The sequence below is a fragment of the Anomaloglossus baeobatrachus genome, chromosome 11 (assembly GCF_048569485.1).
Source record: "Anomaloglossus baeobatrachus isolate aAnoBae1 chromosome 11, aAnoBae1.hap1, whole genome shotgun sequence".
In the NCBI taxonomy this organism is placed as follows: domain Eukaryota; kingdom Metazoa; phylum Chordata; class Amphibia; order Anura; family Aromobatidae; genus Anomaloglossus; species Anomaloglossus baeobatrachus.
In genome coordinates this window covers 179,343,898-179,366,154 of record NC_134363.1, presented here as the reverse complement: position 1 = coordinate 179,366,154, position 22,257 = coordinate 179,343,898, and the positions used below count along the sequence as shown (strand labels likewise).

Genomic DNA, 22,257 nt, shown 5'->3' with positions numbered 1-22,257 from the left:
ACAAAGGTGAAGCATTTAAACACAACCATAACGTGGCTAAGTGTGGAGTGCAGATTATTAACCCCGATAGGTTCATATAAAGGAGTAAATGAGAAGGAACAATATTAGAGAAGAGTAAAGAAATTAGAGTTAAATTGAATTGAACCTAATTTTTTTAAAAAATTTTCATTTACCAAAATACTGATTTTTTTTTAATAATTTGTTTTCGAGCAGATTGCGTAGAATGGTAGGCACTGGTCCATGTTAAAGGCCATCTAAATGTAGAAAGATAAAACAACTTTACTCTTCTCACCGCTCCCCTCTCTGGCCTCTCCACTTCTCCCCCTCACTAATCTTGTCCTCGCTGCATGTTCTAATTGTCATTACAAGAGCTAAATTCTCTGGTCCAGGGATTACAGCTATGCCGAGTCTGCGGGAGGATTCTGTGCATGCGCAGACAAGATCACAGCCTACACGTGACCTTACGACACCATGACCATTCATGAACTTGTGCAGAAGCCTCCTGGGCCCTCATCAGAGTCTGACGTCCTTGCCCAGTGTGAGAAGCCCGCACATTTTAGTGATCTAAAGACTAAGGGAAGACTGGACAGGTGACTGTAAAGTGGGCTTTAAATGCAACGATATCGCTAACGATATGTCGTCAGGGTCACGGAATTCGTGACGCACATCCACCATCGTTAGCGATGCTGTTGCGTGTGACACATACGAACGAGTGTTAATGATCTCAAATACTCACCTAATCGTTGATTGTTGACACGTCGTTCATTTCCCAAATATCATTCCTTGTTCTAGACGCAGGTTGTTCGTCATTCCTGAGGCAGCACACATTGCTACGTGTGACACCCCGGGAACGATGAACAACAGCGTTCCTGTATCCTCCGGCAATGAGGTGGGCATGTCATTCATGTGGCTGGTCTCCGCCCCTACGCTTCTATTGGGCGGGCACTTAGTGACGCCGCTGTGACGGCGCACGAACCTCCCCCTTAGGAAAGAGGCTGTTTGCCGGACACAGCGATGTCGCTAGGAAGGTACGTATGTGTGACGCGTACCAGCGATATTGTTCACCACGGGCTGTGATTTGCCCATGACGCACAAATGACGGGGGCTGGTGCGATCGGCAGCGACATCGCTAGCGATGTCGCTGCGTGTAAAGCAGCCTGTAGGCGCGGAGGGTAAGTGATGACATGAGTATAGGAATTTTTTTTTATGCTACATTTATTATGCTCTGGGGTTTAGAGGCTCCCAGACCAAACTAAGGAGCATTCAGTTCTCAGACAATAACTTGCCTGCAAATAAAATTTTCTGGAAAAATCCATGCAAACAAGAAAATTTAAATTTTAAACATTTTATTACAATGATGGCTGGATCATATACTTGTTAACTATTGTGTTCCCCCAATTTACTTATAGATTATAAAATTGCGAGCAGGACCCTAACTTCTCTTGTTACTCATGAATTATGTGTTTACTCTGTAATGTCTTTATTGTCTCTACATGTCCCCTCATAAAGGAAAAGTGCAGCTGAAAATATTGGCGATAAATTAAATTGTTCTTATTATTTATTTTTAATATAGTCGCCTTATAAGGGATCCAGAGATATCTCTGACCTATATCTCTCTGTGAGCTGCAATGAACATCATGGCCTTATAGTCAAGGTGGTCATTCACATCCGTTCTCATCTTAACCTCACAGCGGTCAATGATAAAACCTTCTCCAACCAGAGCTTTCTTGGCAAAATCCTCATTATAACTGAAAGCACGAAACTTGTGTTTCCCGATTGTGTAATATGTTGCATCTAAAGTGCCAATTAATATAATGTGTCCTCCAGGCTTCAGCAAAGATGAGAACTTCCTGAGATATCTCATGTAATCATCTTGGTCCTTGCTGATAGCTTCAAGGAGCCCGAAAGAGATGATACAATCTGCTGGTGGTAAGACGATCGGATCCATAATATCTTCTTTCTCGAGGTCACATTTCAGAACATGTTGAAGGGCCGATCTCACTTTTCCTTCTTTGTCCTGTAACATATCTCTGAAAGAAATTGGAAAAATGATGAACGGGATTGTCCCACAGTCAATAATGAATTGCATGACATTAGAGCTTAGTGGTTAGCGCTGGATCAACAGCTTCCAGCATTGTAGAAAATTATTGAATCCACCTATTGTACAGTGGAGGAAAAAAGTATTTGATCCCTTGCTGATTTTGTAAGTTTGCCCACTGACAAAGACATGAACAGTCTATAATTTTAAGGGTAGGTTAATTTTAACAGTGAGAGAATATAAAAATTAACAGCCAGAAAATCACATTTTCTAAATTGCATAAATTTATTTGCATTTTACAGAGAGAAATAAGTATTGGATACCCTACAAACCATTAAGCGTTCTGGCTCGTACAATACTTGGATGCTCCTAATCAACTTGTTACCTGCATTATAGACAGGTATCTTAAATTGTCACCTCTATAAAAATTTCCTGTCCACAGACTCAATTAATCTGTTTGACTCTAACCTCTACAACATGGGTGAATAAAGAGCTTTCTAAGGATGAAAGGGATAAGATCACAGACCTTCACAAGGCTGGAATGGGCTACAAAACCATAAGGGAGTAGGAGACAACTGTTGGTGCAATAGTAAGAAAATGGGAAAAATACAAAATGAGTGACAACCGACTTCGATCTGGGGCTCCATGAAAAATCTCACCTTGGGGGTATCCAGGATCATGAGGAACATCCTGAGGAACTTGTCAATGATCTCAAGGCAGCTGGGACCACTGTCACCAAGAAAACCATTGGTAACACATTACACTGTAATTGATTAAAATCCTGCTGAGCCCGCAAAGTCCCACTGCTCAAGAAGGCCCATGTACAGCCGGCCCGTCTGCAGAAGGCTCATGTGCAGCCGGCCCATCTAAAGAAGGCCCATGTGCAGCCGGCCTGTCTAAAAAGGCCCATGTGCAGCCGACCTGTCTAAAGAAGGCCCATGTGCAGCCGACCCCTCTGAAGGTTGCCAGTGAACACCTGGATGAGTCTGAGAGGGATTGGGAGAAGGTGCTGTGTTCAGATGAGACCAAAATTGAGCTCTTTGGTATTAACTCAACTCGCAATGTTTGGAGGAAGGAAAATACTGTCTTTTACCTAACGAACACCATCCCCACTGTCAAGTATGGAGGTAGAAACATATTGTTTTTGGGGTGTTTCTCTGCTAAGGGCACAGGACTACTTTACCGCATCAATAGGACAATGGATGGAGCCATGAACTGTAGCATCTTGAGTGCCAACCTCCTTCCTTCCGCCAGGACATTAAAATTGGGTCATGGCTGGTTCTTCCAGCACGACAATGACCTAAAACATAGTTCCAAGGCACCAGAGGAGTGGCTCAAAAATAAGCACATTAAGGTTATAGAAAACATATGGAGTTGCCAAGCGACAGTCTCAAAATCTTATGCCTAATGATTTTCTGCAAAGAGGAGTGGAGCAAAATTCCTCCTGACATCAAACCTCATCATCAACTACAAAAAAAGTCTGACTGCTGGGCTGCCAACAAGGGTTTTGCCACCAGGTATTAAGTTTTGTTTGCCAGAGGGATCAAATACTTATTTCTCTCTGCAAAAAGCAAATAAATTTATATAATTTATACAATGTGATTTTCTGGATTTTATTTTTGATATTCTATCTCTCACTGTTAAAATTAACCCCAAGCTGTCAGTGTCTGCCCCTGAATGGTGCTCATTTTACTCTGGGTATGTACATCAGAGCTGTGGTTTTGATAATCCCATTTTATACAGCCAACCCAAATGTATGTCACTGACCCTTCCAACAGTACCTATTATTCTACAGCTTCCAAAAATAAGATTTTTGATCTGAATGGATAAATGTAGACTTCACTGACACCTAAAATATCCTTTTGAATACTCTATGATTGTTGCAGAAGGCAGAAAGAAGATACACAGTATTACGCTAAGATTACAGTTATATCTTTTCCACTGTAGAAACAATGATAGTGGATTTCTCAAAATTTTTGGCCAAATTCTTCACCTGTTTTCTTCTATGTTCGCATGAAATTGTGTGGCATGGCTCCAATCAAACGCTCCGGTACGTTCATCCACCCATCTCTTCAGCTCCATGATGCATCTGTCTCTCATCTTCAGGACTATGATGTGGTTGAAAAAGTCACAGGCCGCAAATAAGTGATGAACCATGGAACCAGGACTCAGGTCAATCAAGACATCTCCTTTGATATGACCTGTAATAAAAATTGACATGTTCAAATATACTTACATAGAGGTAAAAAATTCATTAATCACATATAAATGCACTACTTTAAATGTAAAGTATAGGTGGGTTCATCTATTGTAGTTTTTCAGTATTTTTATGTCTTGTCAAATTCGATTACGTTTTGTATCAAAGTCTTCAAAATGTATCCACCCCAGAATATGATAATGGAGGAATGTCCTCTGAACATCTGCACAAACTGAAAGCTGGAGAAACAATATAAAGCACAATAGCATCTTATCTGTTGATAGAGAATTACTGAAATGTTTGTTTAAACTTGTATCATCTTCAACATATTTTTCAGAGTTTTAAAAATTAAAGAGAGGAAAACAATTCCATTACTAACCCCAGAGATCCTATAATATTCTTCATATGAAATAAACACATCTTTGCTCTATTTGCCTTGCTTGATGTGAGTCGGGGACTGCACATTCCCCCTCTTATCACCAAACCACTAAAAAACAAGTTTGTTTCTAGTTAAACCCATCTAAAGTGAACAATTAGGATACATACCTTCTGAAAACGTTTTTGTAAGATTTTCTATGGGAAATATCAAGGAATCCTCTTCAGAGATCCTATCAGGGTTATCTGAAAAATAGCTTTGCAAATATTGCCTGGAATCAAAGTCATCTTCATGGTACATCTTATAGGGACTGGAATCCATTGTCTAATCTTGTATCACAGGCAGTGACTGCTTCTACGTCGGTGCCTGAAGTATTTATGTAGCACCAGGAATTAATTACAAAATACATTAGTAAACATTATATTTACTTTTCATATCACAAGTTCTTATCTTCATTTATGAGTCATGCGGTTATGTATTTATACCATCCCCCAATACTAATCTGTAAGGGAAATTAAATACAAGCACTGAAAAAGTCCCTTATTTGCAATAAAAGACAAAAAAAGCCCCTCTTTCACCACTTTATAAACCCCTAAAACACCCCTGCAGGTTCGACATAATCCACATGAGGTCCAACGACGATTCAGCTCTCCAACATATGAAATTACAGCTCGCGATCGTGGAACATGTCCGCTGTCAGGAATGCTCTGGTTACCCCGCCCTTAACGTTGCCCTCAGCCAAGATGGCGGAGAATGCTTCCAATAAGCTTCTCCCTCGCCACCTGTTTGTCTTAAATATCCAGCCTGGTTCAACACTCATTGCTTCAGTATTGTGTAAAGCATCTGCTTGCAGTTCTCTTGCTGAAACCGTCTCTTTCTGGATCGTTCCTTCCTCCTAATCTGTATCAGACACGCCTGTCAGCAACCTGTTTATCGTCTGCACCTGCTGTGGAACTACAATTCCCAGACTGTACCTGAGCTTCCTTTTGTCACTGTACTTGCCGCTTCCAGCGTTCTCCCTGGTTCCCCGCCATTGGGCTCCAGCTATTACCAGCAATATCGTGACATCCGCACTCTGTAACTGCAGGAAGAGAATGAGCTGAACTGCTGCGCTCAATGATGAGGTTACTCGGGTTAGTTGCAGTCACAGCAGAAAGGTTCTCGCAGTCCTCCACCTGTGACCAGAGGTAACTTGACCTCAGGGCACTTCATTAAACTCAGTGACGCTACCTGAAGTGGAGTCACTGACTTTACTGGGATCACCTGAGGTCAGGTTAACTGCGGTCACAGGTGTAGGACCGCGAGAACCTTTCTGCTGTGACCGCAACTAACCTAATTGAACATTTCTTATTACGGCATCTTTAAAAATGTTGTATATTAGAACCAAAAGTTACTTAATTCATGTAATAAAAGCTGAACAAAAAAATCAAAATGACAGAAGTGCATTTTTTCATTCAACACTTTCTACAAGAACTTTCAATAAAAAGCAGTCAATACATTGCATGCATATAGAGATGAGAAAACTTGTTTGATATGAATTAAATTTGCCTAGAATTTTATACAAATTTCGTATTCTTTTAAATCCAGTTTTTATTTACAATTCACTTCATACTGGCCATCATTCAGCTAAATTGATGAAGGATGGGGAAAGGGTTAAGAAAAAGGAATACTCATTTCTAAGGGGCACTTTGCACGCTGCGACATCAAAGGCCGATGCTGCGATGCCGAGCGCGATAGTGCCCGCCCCCGTCGCATCTGCGATATCCTTGTGATAGCTGCCGTAGCGAACATTATCGCTACGGCAGCTTCACATGGACTCACCTGTCCTGCACCGTCGCTCTGGCCGGCGACCCGCCTCCTTATTAAGGGGGCAGGTCGTGCAGCGTCACTGCGACGTCACACGGCAGATGGCCAATAGGAGCGGAGGGGCGGAGATGACCCGCCCACCTCCTTCCTTCCGCATATCCTACGGAAGCCGCAGTGACGCCGGTAGGAGATGTTCCTCGCTCCTGCGGCTTCACACACAGCGATGTGTACTGCCGCAGGAGCGAGGAACAACATCGGACCGTCGCGTCAGCGTAATCATGGATTACGCCGACGCTGCACCGATGATGCGATTACGACGCTTTTGCGCTCGTTAATCGTATCATCGAGCCTTTACACACTACGATGTCGCATGCGATGCCGGAAGTACGTCATTTTCAATTTGACCCCACCGACATCGCACCTGCGATGTCGTAGTGTGCAAAGTACCCCTAAGACCTGTTCCACCACCAGACCAGTGTGACTCAGTAACATCAGAAGCCTACTCGGTGCCGGATGCCCTGGAGCAGAGTGAAGAATCCCAAACATTACATCATGCACTGGAGAAAAGAAGAAAGAAGAGGATGGAATGAGCTGAAGACTGGATGGATGCACAAGAAAGCAGCAAGGTGAGTATTATATTTCTTTTTTACTCCTTACATTTCTAATCCTCTGGGATCTGGGAAGACTCCAGAAAATAATAGGCTATGTGCGCACACTGAGTATTTGGTTGCAGACATTTGTGCACCAAATCAGTATCTCTTGGCAGAAAAAACATGCATTTGTGCTGTATTTTTTCCATGCTTTTCATTCATTTGGGGTGGAAAAATGCTGGCAAAAATGCTGAAAGAATTGGAATTGATAAGCTGCAGATTATTTTTGGCACCAAATTTGCAATGGAAACATAAGCAACATTTGCACAACACTTCAGAATTCTCTAACTTTCTTAGTATAAGAATAGGCAATTCCAACAAAATAACCAGAGTAGATAGCCATAATTATAACAATTGATAAATAATTTTTATTGAAATATATTTCAAAAAAATAAAAAAAAAGATTTTTTTTTTAGGACAAACAGGGGAGATAAACCAAAGAACAGGTTTAAGAATAGGCAATTGGTTTTGTGACCAAACTGCAAAATAAAAAATGCACTAAAACACATTGTGTGCACAAAGCCTTAAAGAACATTCAGATTGCAAATACTAACTTCAATTCAAATCAAAATTTCCTGTTATATTTGAGCAATCTTGTATTCGGCAGATTTTGTCATCTCTATATCATACCGGTAATGCTAATGGCTAATGGTGGGTGGACTTGTGGATGTCCGGGTTGGCCAAACTTTAAAACAAAGTTCGGGTCGGGACCTGAACTTAACCTGAACGTCGAACCCCATATAAGTTAATGGAGATCAGAACTTGTATGCTGTAAAATGGTTGTAACAAATGATAGGGGCGTGCAAAAAGAAGCAAAACGGGGGTAAGAGCAGGACAATTCCTCTTCAAGCAAATGTGAATAGGGAAATAACTTAAATGGGTTCTGTCACCAGAGGAATGGTTACATAGGAAGTAAATGAGTAAACTAAACATTGTAAGAGCGCCCCCACAAACACTGATATCAGAGTTCCTGCACAAAGCAACAATTCTCAAAAAGCCCCTTTTTTTTAGAAAGCAGCAAGAAATTTGCCATTTGGAAAGTGAAAAATAAATGGCTTCTTTTATCCATCAAATGAAAAATACAACTTTTTTGGGAGGGGATCAGTTTCAGATTTATTATGCGATTAACCTGTGCAGGAGAGTGTTTGCAGCAGCAGCTGCCCAGTAAAGAACATGATAGACAGGCACGAAATGTCAGCTCTGAGGATCCAGTTGAGAGTTATACCTTGGTGTGGTAACTGGGCACAATTAAATTTGGCCAATTTTATTTGCAAAATAATTCATTTTTTCCCCAAATTTGTTTTCACATTTTTCATGTTTTCTTTGCAGTAATGCATTTTCACATTCCAATGTTCACAATATACGTCTCATTTTTCTGCCTCCCTCTACTTGAGTGCAGCTGCTATTTTTGATAATGTACGCTATGTTTATTTTGCACCAGTTCAGACTATAAGATTAGGAAGAAGTGCTGGCAATTCTTGTATTTTATATTATGGAGTCCTGTCCTTTGTCTGCGCACTCCTCCTAGTGACCTCAGGTGTTTTAATTTTCCTTTTGAAGGTTCTTCTCTAGCCCTTATAAAGAGGTCAGAAATGACATGAAAATAGGCAGAAATTTAGATTAGGACCCAGTTGAGAGTTACACCTTGGCGTGGTAACTGGGCTCAATTAAACTTGGCCAATTTTATTTGCAAAATAACTAATTTTTTCCCAAATTTTTTTCACATTTTTCATGTTTTCTTTGCAGTTATGCATTTTCACATTGTAATGTTCTCAATATACATCTCTTTGCTTTTTCTCCCTCCATCTACTTGAGTGCAGCTGCTATTTTTGATGAGGTCCAACACTAAGACAGAATTGATTCGAGTAACGAATATAACAAAAGTCTGTGGGAAGCTCAAGCATTTTCAAGATTCCTCTGGAGGGCTCGGGTGACAGGAAAATTCACTGAAATGGATGGAAACAACACTCAAATGTAATGGGAACAGCATGGGGAAGACACCTGGACACATCTCTGATGTTCATGTCACTGCTGGGATGTAAATAAATAATTAAAAAAATAAGTTGAGGTCCCCTTAATTTTTGATAACCAGCCAAGTTAAAGTAGAAATCTGCAGGCTGGTATTATGAGGCTGTGAAAACTCATTGTTATTAGGCCCTTCCCAGTCTAAAAATTGCAGCCCGCTGCTGCCCCAAAACTGGCACATCTATTAAGTGCACCAACTATGGCACTTTACCGGGCTCTTCCCTATTGTCCTGTCTGCTTATCTTGACTGGTTATCAAAAAATAGGGAGGACCCCACGTAATTTTTTAAAATTATGTATTTATTTTATTGAGTTAAGCAAGCCTAAAAACACCCTTTAGTGTCACATGATATGCACTAAAGGGTGCAAGAGGAAAACCTTGCCTATATGCATGCTCTAATCCAAGCTCTCCCTCCTACATCAGCTCTCCCTGAACTGTTCCCAGAGGAGAGTGTGCCCAGCATTGCACCTGAAGTTATATACTGTATTGTATTAGACCCGATGACGTGATGCAGCTTGTCAATCACAGTAATGCGAGTAGCCAACATGGCTACGGCATTACCATGTATGTCAGCCAGTTCCTGCATGCTGATTGGTTGTCTAACAGCCGCAAAACTTTAGAGTCTAGGACTCGATGTTTCTCTCGAACACCCACGATGCTCAATAGAGTAACGAACATACCTGAGCACCCCAATGCTTGATTGACTATCAAGCAATGCCGAGCATGCTCGCTCATCGCTACATTTAACACCTCCCACATTTAGTTTAGAAACTAGCGTGTGAAGCTTGTATGATTTTTAGGAGTAAAAAAAATAGATGAATATTAGAAAATCTATGCATTTCATCTTCAGGGCCTGCTTGAAGCTAGAAGACCCAGCCTAGAGTGAAAATTAGGCTGGTGAGGCACAATGGTCCAGACAGCAATAAGGGAGCAGTAGGGGTGGCTTGAAATGTGAGCTGGGAGGTGTTTTTTTAACCTTTACCTTGGCCTCTAATTTTCATCAACATAACGGCCACAGCGGAATTCACACCAAAATGGGGATTTTTTGTAAAATATGAGTTAAATTACCTGTGCAGCTGCACAGGAGTTTAAGAGCTAAGGGGGAACCATTTGTACCTTCAAGGCAGGTAGATTTGTGCATTTTGATTCTTTGTTGGGCCGAAAAGGGCCTATACACTGTATTTGGACAGTGTGCTTTTTCTGTCTGTGTCTGCCAGTGTGTGGTGTTGAGGGTTAGCCATCGTTGAGGAACTCATCTTCCATGCCCTGCCATGCTACATGAAAATGGGGGCCCTGGCTAGGTGTGTGATGCTATTAACAGTGCAATACACCTCTGCAGACCCCATGCTACTGTTGGATTCCTGTATATTGATTGTAGGTTATATAAGCATTAGGTGGGAATCAATTTTTCTTATGAGAGGCTATTTCTAGGTGGATTACTGTTGGACATGGCAGGCTATCCCCAAATGGAGTAGAATTGAAGAATAATCTAGGGAAGCTTAAGTCCATGAATAATTTTTTTCCAAACAACTTGACGAAATGTGTAAAGTTCAAATAATAAGCACACCACTTCATCATAACAGTCCAAAACAATGTGGGAAATTCCACCTTCCCCTGTGAGGATTGAACAGATCAAGGTGTAGTGCTATGGTCGCTCACAGCTAACCTTAACTCCCAGATGAAATGTGAGGACGCCACTTCCTGAGGTGTGCCGGTACGACTCCTCACTTATACTCTCGATGTCCATTCGATTATGGCCTTATGTTCCTTGCTATGTCATTTCATCTTTATGTTTCTGTAGGAGAACTTGTACTGTATCTCTAAGATCTTAATTTTCCCTCAGTCTCCGGACCCACTGTTCTCCTTGAGAGAATCACATATGCCTACCTAGGCCTTTTGGCCTATAATATGTACCTTATTCCACTGCTTATGCTTACCTGGGAGATTTCCTGTTCCATTATCTAGGCCTCCTGGCTTGAATAAGAACCAAACTTGTCCTGATGCTCGCCTGACTGGTTCTATGTACCATTAGTTAGGCTTCCTGGCCTACAGTAAGGACTCCATCCTGCACTTCATCTTAACTAGGGCCCTCTCTGCCTAAGATCTGGAATATTGCTGTCACTTATATCTTTTCTTTACTTTAAAACATACTACCTTACACATGGTGGTCTTCCCTCTTTACACTACACCGTTTTCATTGCGGTCTGTATGTGGTTAAACCATAGGTCTATCATTTGTCAACGCTAAACTCTGCCAACAAATAGGAAATTGGATTCCCGTGCACATGTAAGTTCTCAAATCCTGGGCTGGTCCCAATATTTAACCCTGTATGCAGGTAGCCCACGACATCAGCGCACAAACAAGATAAACAGCACTTAAAACACGACAATCCATTATATAAAAGCAATTTCTTCAAGGGATAGTGTGTGCGGCTTTTCCACTCCTTTACAACACCATATAAAAAGAACTATGTAGATGTAAAATATGTATACACAAAATCCAATCCATGTGCACCTTTTATGTATTGATAATAATTGATTCTTAAGTTAGAGTCATGAGTGCGGAGTGCAGCCTATTAATCCCGATTGGTTCATACAAAGAGAAGGAGCACTATTAGAGAGGAATAAAGGAATTTGAGTTAAATTGAATTCTACTCAAAGTTTTAAAAAAAAAATCTACATTTACCAAAATGCTGATTTTTTTTGTAATTTACGTCCTTTCGGATTCAGCAGAATGATAGGCACTAGTCCATCAAAAATGATAAAGACCATCTAAATGTTAAAAAATAAAAAGCCTTTTATTGGCCTCACCACTGACTTCATTGGCCTCTCCACTTCTCACCCTCACTAATCTTGTCCTCGCTGCATGTTCCGCTAAAATCTATAGGAATTATTGAAGGGAGGAAGGGGTAGAAAACAAATCCAGCACCGATGTCCATAAAAAAATATTCTTCTTTATTTCAAATTCATCATAAAAATTAGAATGGATCAATCCTTCCTCCCTTCAATGAGTTCTACACCTGTGGAAGCCAACCACAGACACCGTGCACTGGCCCAAATGGACATCTAGATCTGCAGATTGGTGAGCTGGAATATTTACTTTCTTGGTAAAATCTATAGGGCAGCGCTTCCAACTGTGACGAGGCTGCGGGAGGATTCTGTGCATGCACACACAAGTTCAAAGTTCACACCGTGACATGATGACACCATGAGCATTCACAATGTTGTCCAGAAGCCTCCTGGGCCCTCATCAGAGTCAGAAGTTCCTGCCAAGTGTGAGAAGCCCGGGCATTTTAGTGCGAGGGGTGGGGATCTAAAGATTGAGGGAAGACAGAACAGGTGACTGTAAGGAGTGGAGGGTAAGTGATGAGATGAGCATAGGAATTTTCTTTTTATACTACATTTATTATGCTTTTGGTGTTTGAAGAGCTCCCAGACAAAAATAAGGAACATTCAATTCTCAGACAATAACTTCTCTGCAAGTAGAATTTTTTGGGAAAATCTGTACGAACAAGCAAATCTTAATTTTAAATACTATTTATTACAATGATGGTTGGATCATACACTTAGTACCTACTGTTTACCCCTATTTCTTTGTAGGTTGTAAAATTGTGAGCAGGACCTTAACTTCTGTAACCGATTATGTGTTTATTCTGTAATATCTTTATTGTCTTCACATTACCTGATTAAAGTATCTTCAATAATACACATGAAAATATTAAACTTTGAAATATATCTTATCAAACAAATTTGCTTCTTTTAATTCTAAGGTTAAATCTGTATTCATTTAAAACTTTCTTATTACTGACATAGGAGATGATGAGATTCTGTGATTACGGGAGGAATCAGGAGCCAGAGGCAGACGGAGGAGCTAGAAGCAGAAGGAGAATCTAGAGGCAAAAGGAGGAGATAGAGGCGGAAGAGGAGCTAAAGGCATAAGGAGGAGCTAGAGGTGGAAGGAAAAGATAGAGGTGGAAGGAGGAGCTAGTGGTGGAAGAGGAGCTAGAGGCAGAAGGAGGACTAGAGGAAGAAGATAGAGGTGGAAGGAGGAGTTAGAGGCGGAAGAAGGAGCTAGAGGTGGAAGGAGGAGCTAGAGGCGGAAGGAGAAGATAAAGGTGGAAGGAGGAGCTAGAGGTGGAAGAGGAGCTAGAGGCGGAAGAGGAGCTAGAGGCAGAAGGAGGAGCTAGAGGCGGAAGAGGAGCTAGAGGCAGAAGGAGGAGCTAGAGGCGGAAGGAGAAGATGGAGGTGGAAGGAGGAGCTAATGGTGGAAGAGGAGCTAGAGGCATAAAGAGGAGCTAGAGGAAGAAGGAGAAGATAGAGGCGGAAGGAGGAGTTAGAGGCGGAAGAAGGAGCTAGAGGTGTAAGGAGGAGCTAGATGCGGAAGGGGGATCTAGAGGTGGATGGAGGAGCTAGAGGCAGAAGGAGGAGCTAGATGCAGAAGGTGGAGCTAGAGGCAGAGCTCCACCTCTCCTCCCTTATCTATCTATGCAGAATCTCATCAGTAACAACTGTCATCTCAGTAATGGTAAAGTCTTCACTAAATACAGTTTTTATCCCAGAATAGAACATTTTGATAACGACTAATCAATTCAGGCAGAGAAAGAAGCAGATTTGTCTGATAAAATACATTACAAAGTTGCTTATTTTCATGTGTACTATTGATTTAGGAAATAAAAATTAAAACTACAATTACACTTTAAAAATAAAGTGCAGCGGAATAAATTAGAAAATTATTTATTTTTAATATACTCGCCTTCTACGAGATCCAGAGCCGTTACGCTCCTCTTCTTAGTCACCGCTTTTTAGTTTATGCAGGTCAAATCATGCTCTGCGTGACCTGGAAGTGGCTTTTTCAATGAAAGCCTATAGAGCAGCTGAACGAGACTTCACCTTCACCTCAACATTCACAGACGCCAGCCCGGAAGATTCATGCTCATCTCCACTTTTTGTGTGGATTAAACAGACACATAGTGAGCTGACTTTTCCCTCTAAAGGCCACTTTACACGCTGCGACATCGCTCAAGCAATCTCGTTGGGGTCACGGAATTTGTGACGCACATCCGGTCGCTTTAGCAATGACGTTGCATGTGACACATATGAGCGATTTTGCATCATTGCAAAAACGTGCAAAATTGCTCATCGGTGACATGGGGGTCCATTCTCTAATATCGTTGCTGCAGCAGTAACGAAGTTGTTCCTCGTTCCTGAAGCAGCACACATCGGAACGTGTGACACCGCAGGAACGAGGAAGCTCTCCTTACCTGCCTCCCGCCCACAATGCGGAAGGAAGGAAATGGGCGGGATGTTTGTCCCGTTCATCTCCGCCCCTCTGCTTCTATTGGGCGGCGGTTCAGTGACGCAGCTGTGACGTCGCTGTGACGCTGAATGACCCGCCCCCTTAGAAAGGAGGCGTTTCGTCGGTCACAGCGACGTCGCAGGGCAGGAAAGTAGTGTGATGGGTCTGGGCGATGTTGTGCGCCACGGGCAGCGATTTGCCCATGTCGCACAACCGATGGGGGCGGGTATCCATGCTAGCGATATCGGTACCGATATCGCAGCGTGTAAAGTGGCCTTAAAACTCCTCCGTAATATACTAAAAATCACATACTACACTACATACACATGTACACAGATTTAAAGGAAAAAATAACAAATAAATCTTTGTGGTAGGGCTTTAATGGGAGGATTTAAGTTTTACATAAAACATTTGACATGTTGAGTCATCTTGTGTCATCTCCGACCTTTATCACTCTGTGAGCTGCAATGAATATCACGGACTTATAGTCAATGTGGTCATTCACATCCATTCTCATCTTAACCTCACAGCGGTCAATGATAAAACCTTCTCCAACCAGAGCTTTCCTGGCAAAATCCTCATCATAACTGAAAGCATGGAACTTGTGATTACCGACTGTGTAATATGTAATATTTAAAGCCCCAAGTAATATAATATGTCCTCCAGGTTTCAGCAAAGATGAAAACTTCCTCAGATATCTCATGTAATCATCCTGATCTTTGCTGATAACATCCAGGAGCCAAGTGCTGATGAGACAATCTGCTAGAGGTAAGATGATCGGATCCATAATATCTTCTTTCTCGAGGTCACATTTCAGAACATGTTGAAGGGCCGATCTCACTTTTCCTTCTTTGTCCTGTAACAGATCTCTGAAAGAAATGGGAAAAATGATGAACGGGATTGTCCTACAGTCAATATTGAATCACCTGACATTAGAGATTAGGGGTTAGCGCGGGATCATCGGCTTCCAGTATCGGGGGAAACAAATCCAATTTTTGAATTTTCACACAATGTTTCTATTCCAAAATATTTCATTTTCTTAAAAAGTGCAGTAATCCATAGAATTCCATTCACATAACTGAGGGCGTATATCTTGTGTTATTGTTCTCTGATAAGATATTATATGCGACTAAAACTTATTTACTAAATAGATTTGTGCAGCAAATAGCTATATCCTATATAGAACCGCTGCAATACAAAAAATCAGTGGTATAATCAATGGCGGTCATTTTACTCTATGGCTAATCATGGGAGCATGTTGGATATGCACATCAGAGTGGTGGCTTGGATAATCCCATTTTATACATCCAGCTGAAATGTGAAATGCACTGACCCTTCCTGCGCCCTTCTAACAGTACCCATTATTCTACAGCTTCCAAGAAAGAATTTTGATCTGAATGGATAAATATAGACTTTACTACTGACATCTTAAATATCATTTGCAGTAGGCTATGATTGTAACTAGAGATGGGCGGACTCACAGACAATCGGAACCGGTAGGTCCCTGTTCTTTTTAAAAAAAAATCTGAATCCATCATGGAATCTGGCCCTCATATAAGTCTATGGGTAACAGAATCCAAAGATTAAAAATGGTGGTAGAAGGGATAGGTGAATGGGAGCAAGCATGCTGTACTTATCAAGTTACCATGGCTTTACGCTGCTCCCAGACCTCGCATTCACTTCCTAAGCAGCTAATTAATGTTTCTGCATATGCACTGCTTTCCCCACCCACCTGTGCCTGTGATTGGTTACAGTCAGATGCACCCCCATCTTGAGTGTCAGCGTGTCAGCTGATTGCAACCAATCACAGGTGCCAGGACGACCGGTGGCTGGGGAAAGCAGTGCAGCTGAAGGATCCCATAAACTCTAGCATCTGCCATGAACTTAAAATGTACGGGCACATTCCAGGTATGATGTAATTTGTCACATGAAAAACATTCTTTTTCTAAGTCCGTGTGGGCAGAAGTGGGGGTCTGGGAGTAAAACGCCAAGATAGGGGGATGAGCAGATTTCTGTGCCCGCGATGTTTCTTCCTCTGCTCATCCTGATCCGCTTGGTGCATGATTCATCAACCAGGAGGCTCAGATGAGCAGATCTCTGCACCCGCGATGTTTCCTCCCCTGCTCATCCTGAGCCTCCTGGTCCATGATTCAGCGCTAGCTGGGGGTCGGAGAGTAAAGCTCGAACCCCCTGCTGGAACTGTCACTATTAAAGTGCTGCACATTTATTCATGAACCAGGAGGCTCAGGATGAGCAGATTTCAGCTCCCGCGATGCTTCCTTCTGTTCACTATAATCATGCAAGGGGGGACTTTACCGCCCCTCCACCCCCCGCATCCTAGTGGCTACACTACTGCTGTGAATGGAAGCAGTCAGATGCTGTCACACAGGTTGGGGGCACATCTGACTGCAACCAATCACAGAAGCCAGGAAGAACAGAGGGTGGTCAAAGCAGTGCATATGGATGAGCAATGATGAGCGGCCAGGGAGGCTACAGGACCAGCGTACAGCCGTGCAGGAGCAGTTTACAGCTGCAATGGAGCCTCGGTAAATATGACGCACTCGCTTCATTCATACAGTTAGGTCCAGAAATATTTGGACAGTGACACAAGTTTTGTTATTTTAGCTGTTTACAAAAACATGTTCAGAAATACAATTATATATATAATATGGGCTGAAAGTGCACACTCCCAGCTGCAATATGAGAGTTTTCACATCCAAATCGGAGAAAGGGTTTAGGAATCATAGCTCTGTAATGCATAGCCTCCTCTTTTTCAAGGGACCAAAAGTAATTGGACAAGGGACTCTAAGGGCTGCAATTAACTCTGAAGGCGTCTCCCTCGTTAACCTGTAATCAATGAAGTAGTTAAAAGGTCTGCGGTTGATTACAGGTGTGTGGTTTGGCATTTGGAAGCTGTTGCTGTGACCAGACAACATGCGGTCTAAGGAACTCTCAATTGAGGTGAAGCAGAACATCCTGAGGCTGAAAAAAAAGAAAAAATCCATCAGAGAGATAGCAGACATGCTTGGAGTAGTAAAATCAACAGTCGGGTACATTCTGAGAAAAAAGGAATTGACTGGTGAGCTTGGGAACTCAAAAAGGCCTGGGCGTCCACGGATGACAACAGTGGTGGATGATCGCCGCATACTTTCTTTGATGAAGAAGAACCCGTTCACAACATCAACTGAAGTCCAGAACACTCTCAGTGAAGTAGGTGTATCTGTCTCTAAGTCAACAGTAAAGAGAAGACTCCATGAAAGTAAATACAAAGGGTTCACATCTAGATGCAAACCATTCATCAATTCCAAAAATAGACAGACCAGAGTTAAATTTGCTGAAAAACACCTCATGAAGCCAGCTCAGTTCTGGAAAAGTATTCTATGAACAGATGAGACAAAGATCAACCTGTACCAGAATGATAGGAAGAAAAAAGTTTGGAGAAGAAAGGGAACGGCACATGATCCAAGGCACACCACATCCTCTGTAAAACATGGTGGAGGCAACGTGATGGCATGGGCATGCATGGCTTTTAATGGCACTGGGTCACTTGTGTTTATTGATGACATAACAGCAGACAAGAGTAGCCGGATGAATTCTGAAGTGTACCGGGATATACTTTCAGCCCAGATTCAGCCAAATGCCGCAAAATTGATTGGACGGCGCTTCATAGTACAGATGGACAATGACCCCAAGCATACATTCAAAGCTACCCAGGAGTTCATGAGTGCAAAAAAGTGGAACATTCTGCAATGGCCAAGTCAATCACCAGATCTTAACCCAATTGAGCATGCATTTCACTTGCTCAAATCCAGACTTAAGACGGAAAGACCCACAAACAAGCAAGACCTGAAGGCTGCGGCTGTAAAGGCCTGGCAAAGCATTAAGAAGGAGGAAACCCAGCGTTTGGTGATGTCCATGGGTTCCAGACTTAAGGCAGTGATTGCCTCCAAAGGATTCGCAACAAAATATTGAAAATAAAAATATTTTGTTTGGGTTTGGTTTATTTGTCCAATTACTTTTGACCTCCTAAAATGTGGAGTGTTTGTAAAGAAATGTGACAATTCCTACAATTTCTATCAGATATTTTTGTTCAAACCTTCAAATTAAACGTTACAATCTGCACTTGAATTCTGTTGTAGAGATTTCATTTCAAATCCAATGTGGTGGCATGCAGAGCCCAACTCGCGAAAATTGTGTCACTGTCCAAATATTTCTGGACCTAACTGTATTTTCTTTATTTTTTTTTATTTCTTGAGTGCCAGATCCAGATCAAACACCCGGGTCCAGGTCCAGCACTTGTGTAAGTTTGAAACTGCGTGGATCAGGACTTTTACAGTCCAGGTCCACCCATCACTAATTGTAACACAAGATAGACGGAAGAGACACGAGATTGCAGTCATACTTTTCTAATGTACAGACAATGACACTGGATTTCTCCAAATTTTTGGCCAAATTCTTCACCTGTTTTCTTCTATGTCTCCATGAAGTTTTGTGACATGACCCCAATCAAATGCCCCTGTACGTTCGTCCACCCATCTCTTCACCTCCATGATGCATCGGTCATTGATCTTCAGGACTATGATATGCTTGAAAAAGTCACAGGCTGCATATAAGTGGTGAACCAGGGAACCAAGAGTGAGGTCAATCAAGACATCTCCTTTGATATGACCTGTAAAAACAAATTCACAAATTGAAATATACTTACAGATGAAAAATTCACAATATTAGTCCCCTATGAACACACTACTTTGAATGCAAAGTATAGGTGGGTTCATCTACTGCAAATTTTTTTTTACTTTTTACTGTATATATTTCCTTTTTATGTCTTGTGATATTCAGTTGTTTTGTGTCAAATTCTTCAAAATGTTTATCTACCCCAGCTTATAATAATGGAGGAATTTCCTGGGAATAACCGCACAAACTGATAAATTAGAAATTTGGCTGATTTTCTCATCTGTATTTTTTTTTGTCTTTGACCTGTTTTCTTTCATGTTGCCAAAAGTCACACATTTCGCTAAATGGTGCCAATGTTTTTTCCAAAATATGATGTGTACTGTAGAGTATGACTAAAGTATCCACCAACAATGGTATGTAGCTATATTAGAATATTTTTTATTTTAATACATACAGAGATATTCGTATGTAGTACAGTATCTTTATGGACCAGTACAAGGTGCCTGTAAGGAAGAACAGCATGTAGAGATGCTGTCATAGAAAATGCTTCTATTATTGGCAATACAGCTAAGGCTGCTGCCTGCAATGCTAGAGGATGTGAGTTAAAAAAAATCAAACTTCATGTAAAGAAAATTAATTTATATGTAATGTTGTATAGAACGCAGCAGATACAGGAATCTTCCTCAAGAAGTAAGGCTGGAGAAACAAGATAAAGTACAATAGCATTTTACTTGATGATAGAGAATAATAGGTTGCGAGAAGAAGGTGCTCACCTGATGAGGTTGTAGGAAACCCAACAACTATAGTAGTATTACTGGAAAAGAGTGGGGTAGCTGCGCTGCTGCTGATAACCAATGGAAGAATCCAAGAGATTGTGGTTTACTAGCTACCACAAATGGTTTGTCGTGATGAAGATGTCGGATGACTTTGAAACGTGTAGATAAAAAACTGCAGTGAAATTCCTTCGGTCTCTTCGATTCTCTTTGATTCTGCCATTAGTTATCAGCAGCAGAGAAGTTATCTCATCTTCTCCATTACTGATCTTCAAGAAGGCACTGAACAATCATAGCAACATCTGTCTGCATGACAAATTGGTATAAAAATGAAAAAGTGTAAATGTGAATGTATCCATAAGGCTGCTTTACACGCAGCGACAACTCGTGAAAGCACCCGCCCCTGTCGTTTGTGCGTCACGAGCGATTTGCCCGTGGTGCACAATATTGCTAGGAGCCGTTACACGTACTTACCTTCCTAGCAACGTCGCTGTGGCCGGCAAACAGACTCTTTTCTAAGGGTGTGGTTCATGCTGCGTCACAGTGACGTCACACGGCAGGCGTCCAATAGAAGCGGAGGGGCGGAGAGCAGCCACATGAAAGACACGCCCACCTCGTTGACGGAGGACGCAGGTACGGTGTTGTTCGTCATTCCTGGGGTGTCACACGTAGCGATTGTGCTGCCTCAGGAATGAAGAACAACCTGCGTCCACAACGACCAACGAGATTTTGAAAATGATTGACGTGTCAACGATCAACGATAAGGTGAGTATTTTTGATTGTTAACACTCGCTCGGAGCTGTTACACTCAACAACGTCGCTAACGAGGCCGGATGTGCGTCATGAATTCCGTGACCCCAACGACATCTCGTTAGCGATGTTGTTGTGTGTAAATGGGCCTTTAAAGCAGATTTAATACTAATTGTATCATTTACTGAAATGTTTGTTTAAACTTTTTTCATCTTCTACATATTGTTCAAAGTTGTAAAAATGAAAGAGAGGAAAACAATTCAATTACTATCCCCAGAGATCCTATACTATTCATTATAGGAAATAAATACTTCTTTGCTCTATTTCCCTCATATGAGACAGGGACTGCACATTCCCCCTCTGATCTAAAACACTATAAATCAAGTTTGCAAAATTTGTGTCTCGTTAAAACCATCTAAAGAGAACAATTAGGATACATACCCTCTGTAAAGGTTTTTTTAAGATTTTCAATGGGAAATATCACGGAATCCTCTTCAGAGATCCTATCAGGGTTAGCTGAAAAATAGTTTTGCAAATGTTGCCTGGAATCAAAGTCATCTTCATGGTAGAGCTTATAGAGACTGGAATCCATCGTCTAATCTTGTATCCCAGGCGAGGTGACTGATTCTACGTTGATGCCTGAAGTCTTTATGTAGCAACAGGAATTAATTTACAAAAATAATTTAGTAAACATTGCATTTACTCTTCATATCACAAGTTCTTAACCTTCATTTATGGGAGTCATGCTGTCTTGTATTTATACCATCCCCCAATACTACTCTGTAACAAACACAGAAAAAATCCTTTACTTAAAATAAAAGACAAAAAAAACTATTTCGCCAATTTATTAACCCCCAAAAAAACACCTCTGCAGGGCCAATGTAATCAAACCGATGACCCATGACGGTTCAGCTCTGCTACATATGATATTACAACATGCAATCATGGAACATGTCTGCACTGTGTAACTGCAAGCAGAGAATGAGCTGTCCTCAGTGATGACGTTACTCAGGTTCATTTCAGTCACAGCAGAAAGGTTTGCATGGTCCTCTACCTGTGACTGAAGGTAACTTGACCTCAGGGTACTTCATTAAACTTGGTGACCCCAACCGGAGGTGGGGTCACTGATTTTACTGAGATCACGTGAGGTCAGGTTAGTTGCGGTCACAGGTAGAAGATGTGTTTGTTTTTGAGGGGTCTCATATATGCCTCCCGTTACTAATCTATGGTTTAGTGGCAGCTGCAGGCTGTTATGAACACCTTATTACCATGATTGCCACTACACCATGGCAATTGGGAAGAGCCAGGTAAAGTGCCAGGCATACCACATCTAAGAGATGTGACAATTTCTGGCGGCTGCAGGCTGATATTGTTAGACTGCAGGTGGCCCAATAAGCATGGGTCTCCCCAGCCTGAGAAAACCAGTCCCCAACTGCTGAGCTTTATCTTGGCTGGGTATCAAAATTAAGGTGACCGCAAGCTATTTTTTTTTAATTACTCTTTAAATAAAAAAGGCGCATATGGTTCCTCTTAGTTTAATACACAGACAAGATAAGCGCAGTGCTGGAGGCTGCAGACTGCAGACTTTATTGTTTTATATGTGCTGGGTATCATAATATGGGGGGAGCCTATGCCAATTGTTTTACTCATTTATTTCTTTTTATACCATGATA

General features: G+C 41.6%; 2 protein-coding genes across 2 annotated transcripts; both read right to left on the bottom strand.

Annotated features, from left to right (window-relative positions):
- Nucleotides 1–1,274: 1,274 nt before the first annotated feature.
- On the bottom strand, nt 1,275–4,953 carry LOC142256650 (indolethylamine N-methyltransferase-like). Its single transcript, XM_075328456.1, has 3 exons — nt 4,782–4,953; nt 4,032–4,239; nt 1,275–2,030 (listed from the first exon to the last, which is right to left on the bottom strand). The coding sequence occupies exons 1-3, from the start codon at nt 4,930–4,932 to the stop codon at nt 1,607–1,609; spliced, it is 783 nt and encodes a 260-aa protein (XP_075184571.1). The 5' UTR covers nt 4,933–4,953; the 3' UTR covers nt 1,275–1,606.
- A 9,802-nt stretch (nt 4,954–14,755) lies between these two features.
- On the bottom strand, nt 14,756–21,209 carry LOC142256986 (nicotinamide N-methyltransferase-like). Its single transcript, XM_075329024.1, has 3 exons — nt 21,026–21,209; nt 18,849–19,056; nt 14,756–15,256 (listed from the first exon to the last, which is right to left on the bottom strand). Exons 1-3 carry the CDS (start codon nt 21,174–21,176, stop codon nt 14,812–14,814), a joined length of 804 nt encoding a protein of 267 aa, XP_075185139.1. The 5' UTR covers nt 21,177–21,209; the 3' UTR covers nt 14,756–14,811.
- Between the last annotated feature and the right edge of the window lie 1,048 nt (nt 21,210–22,257).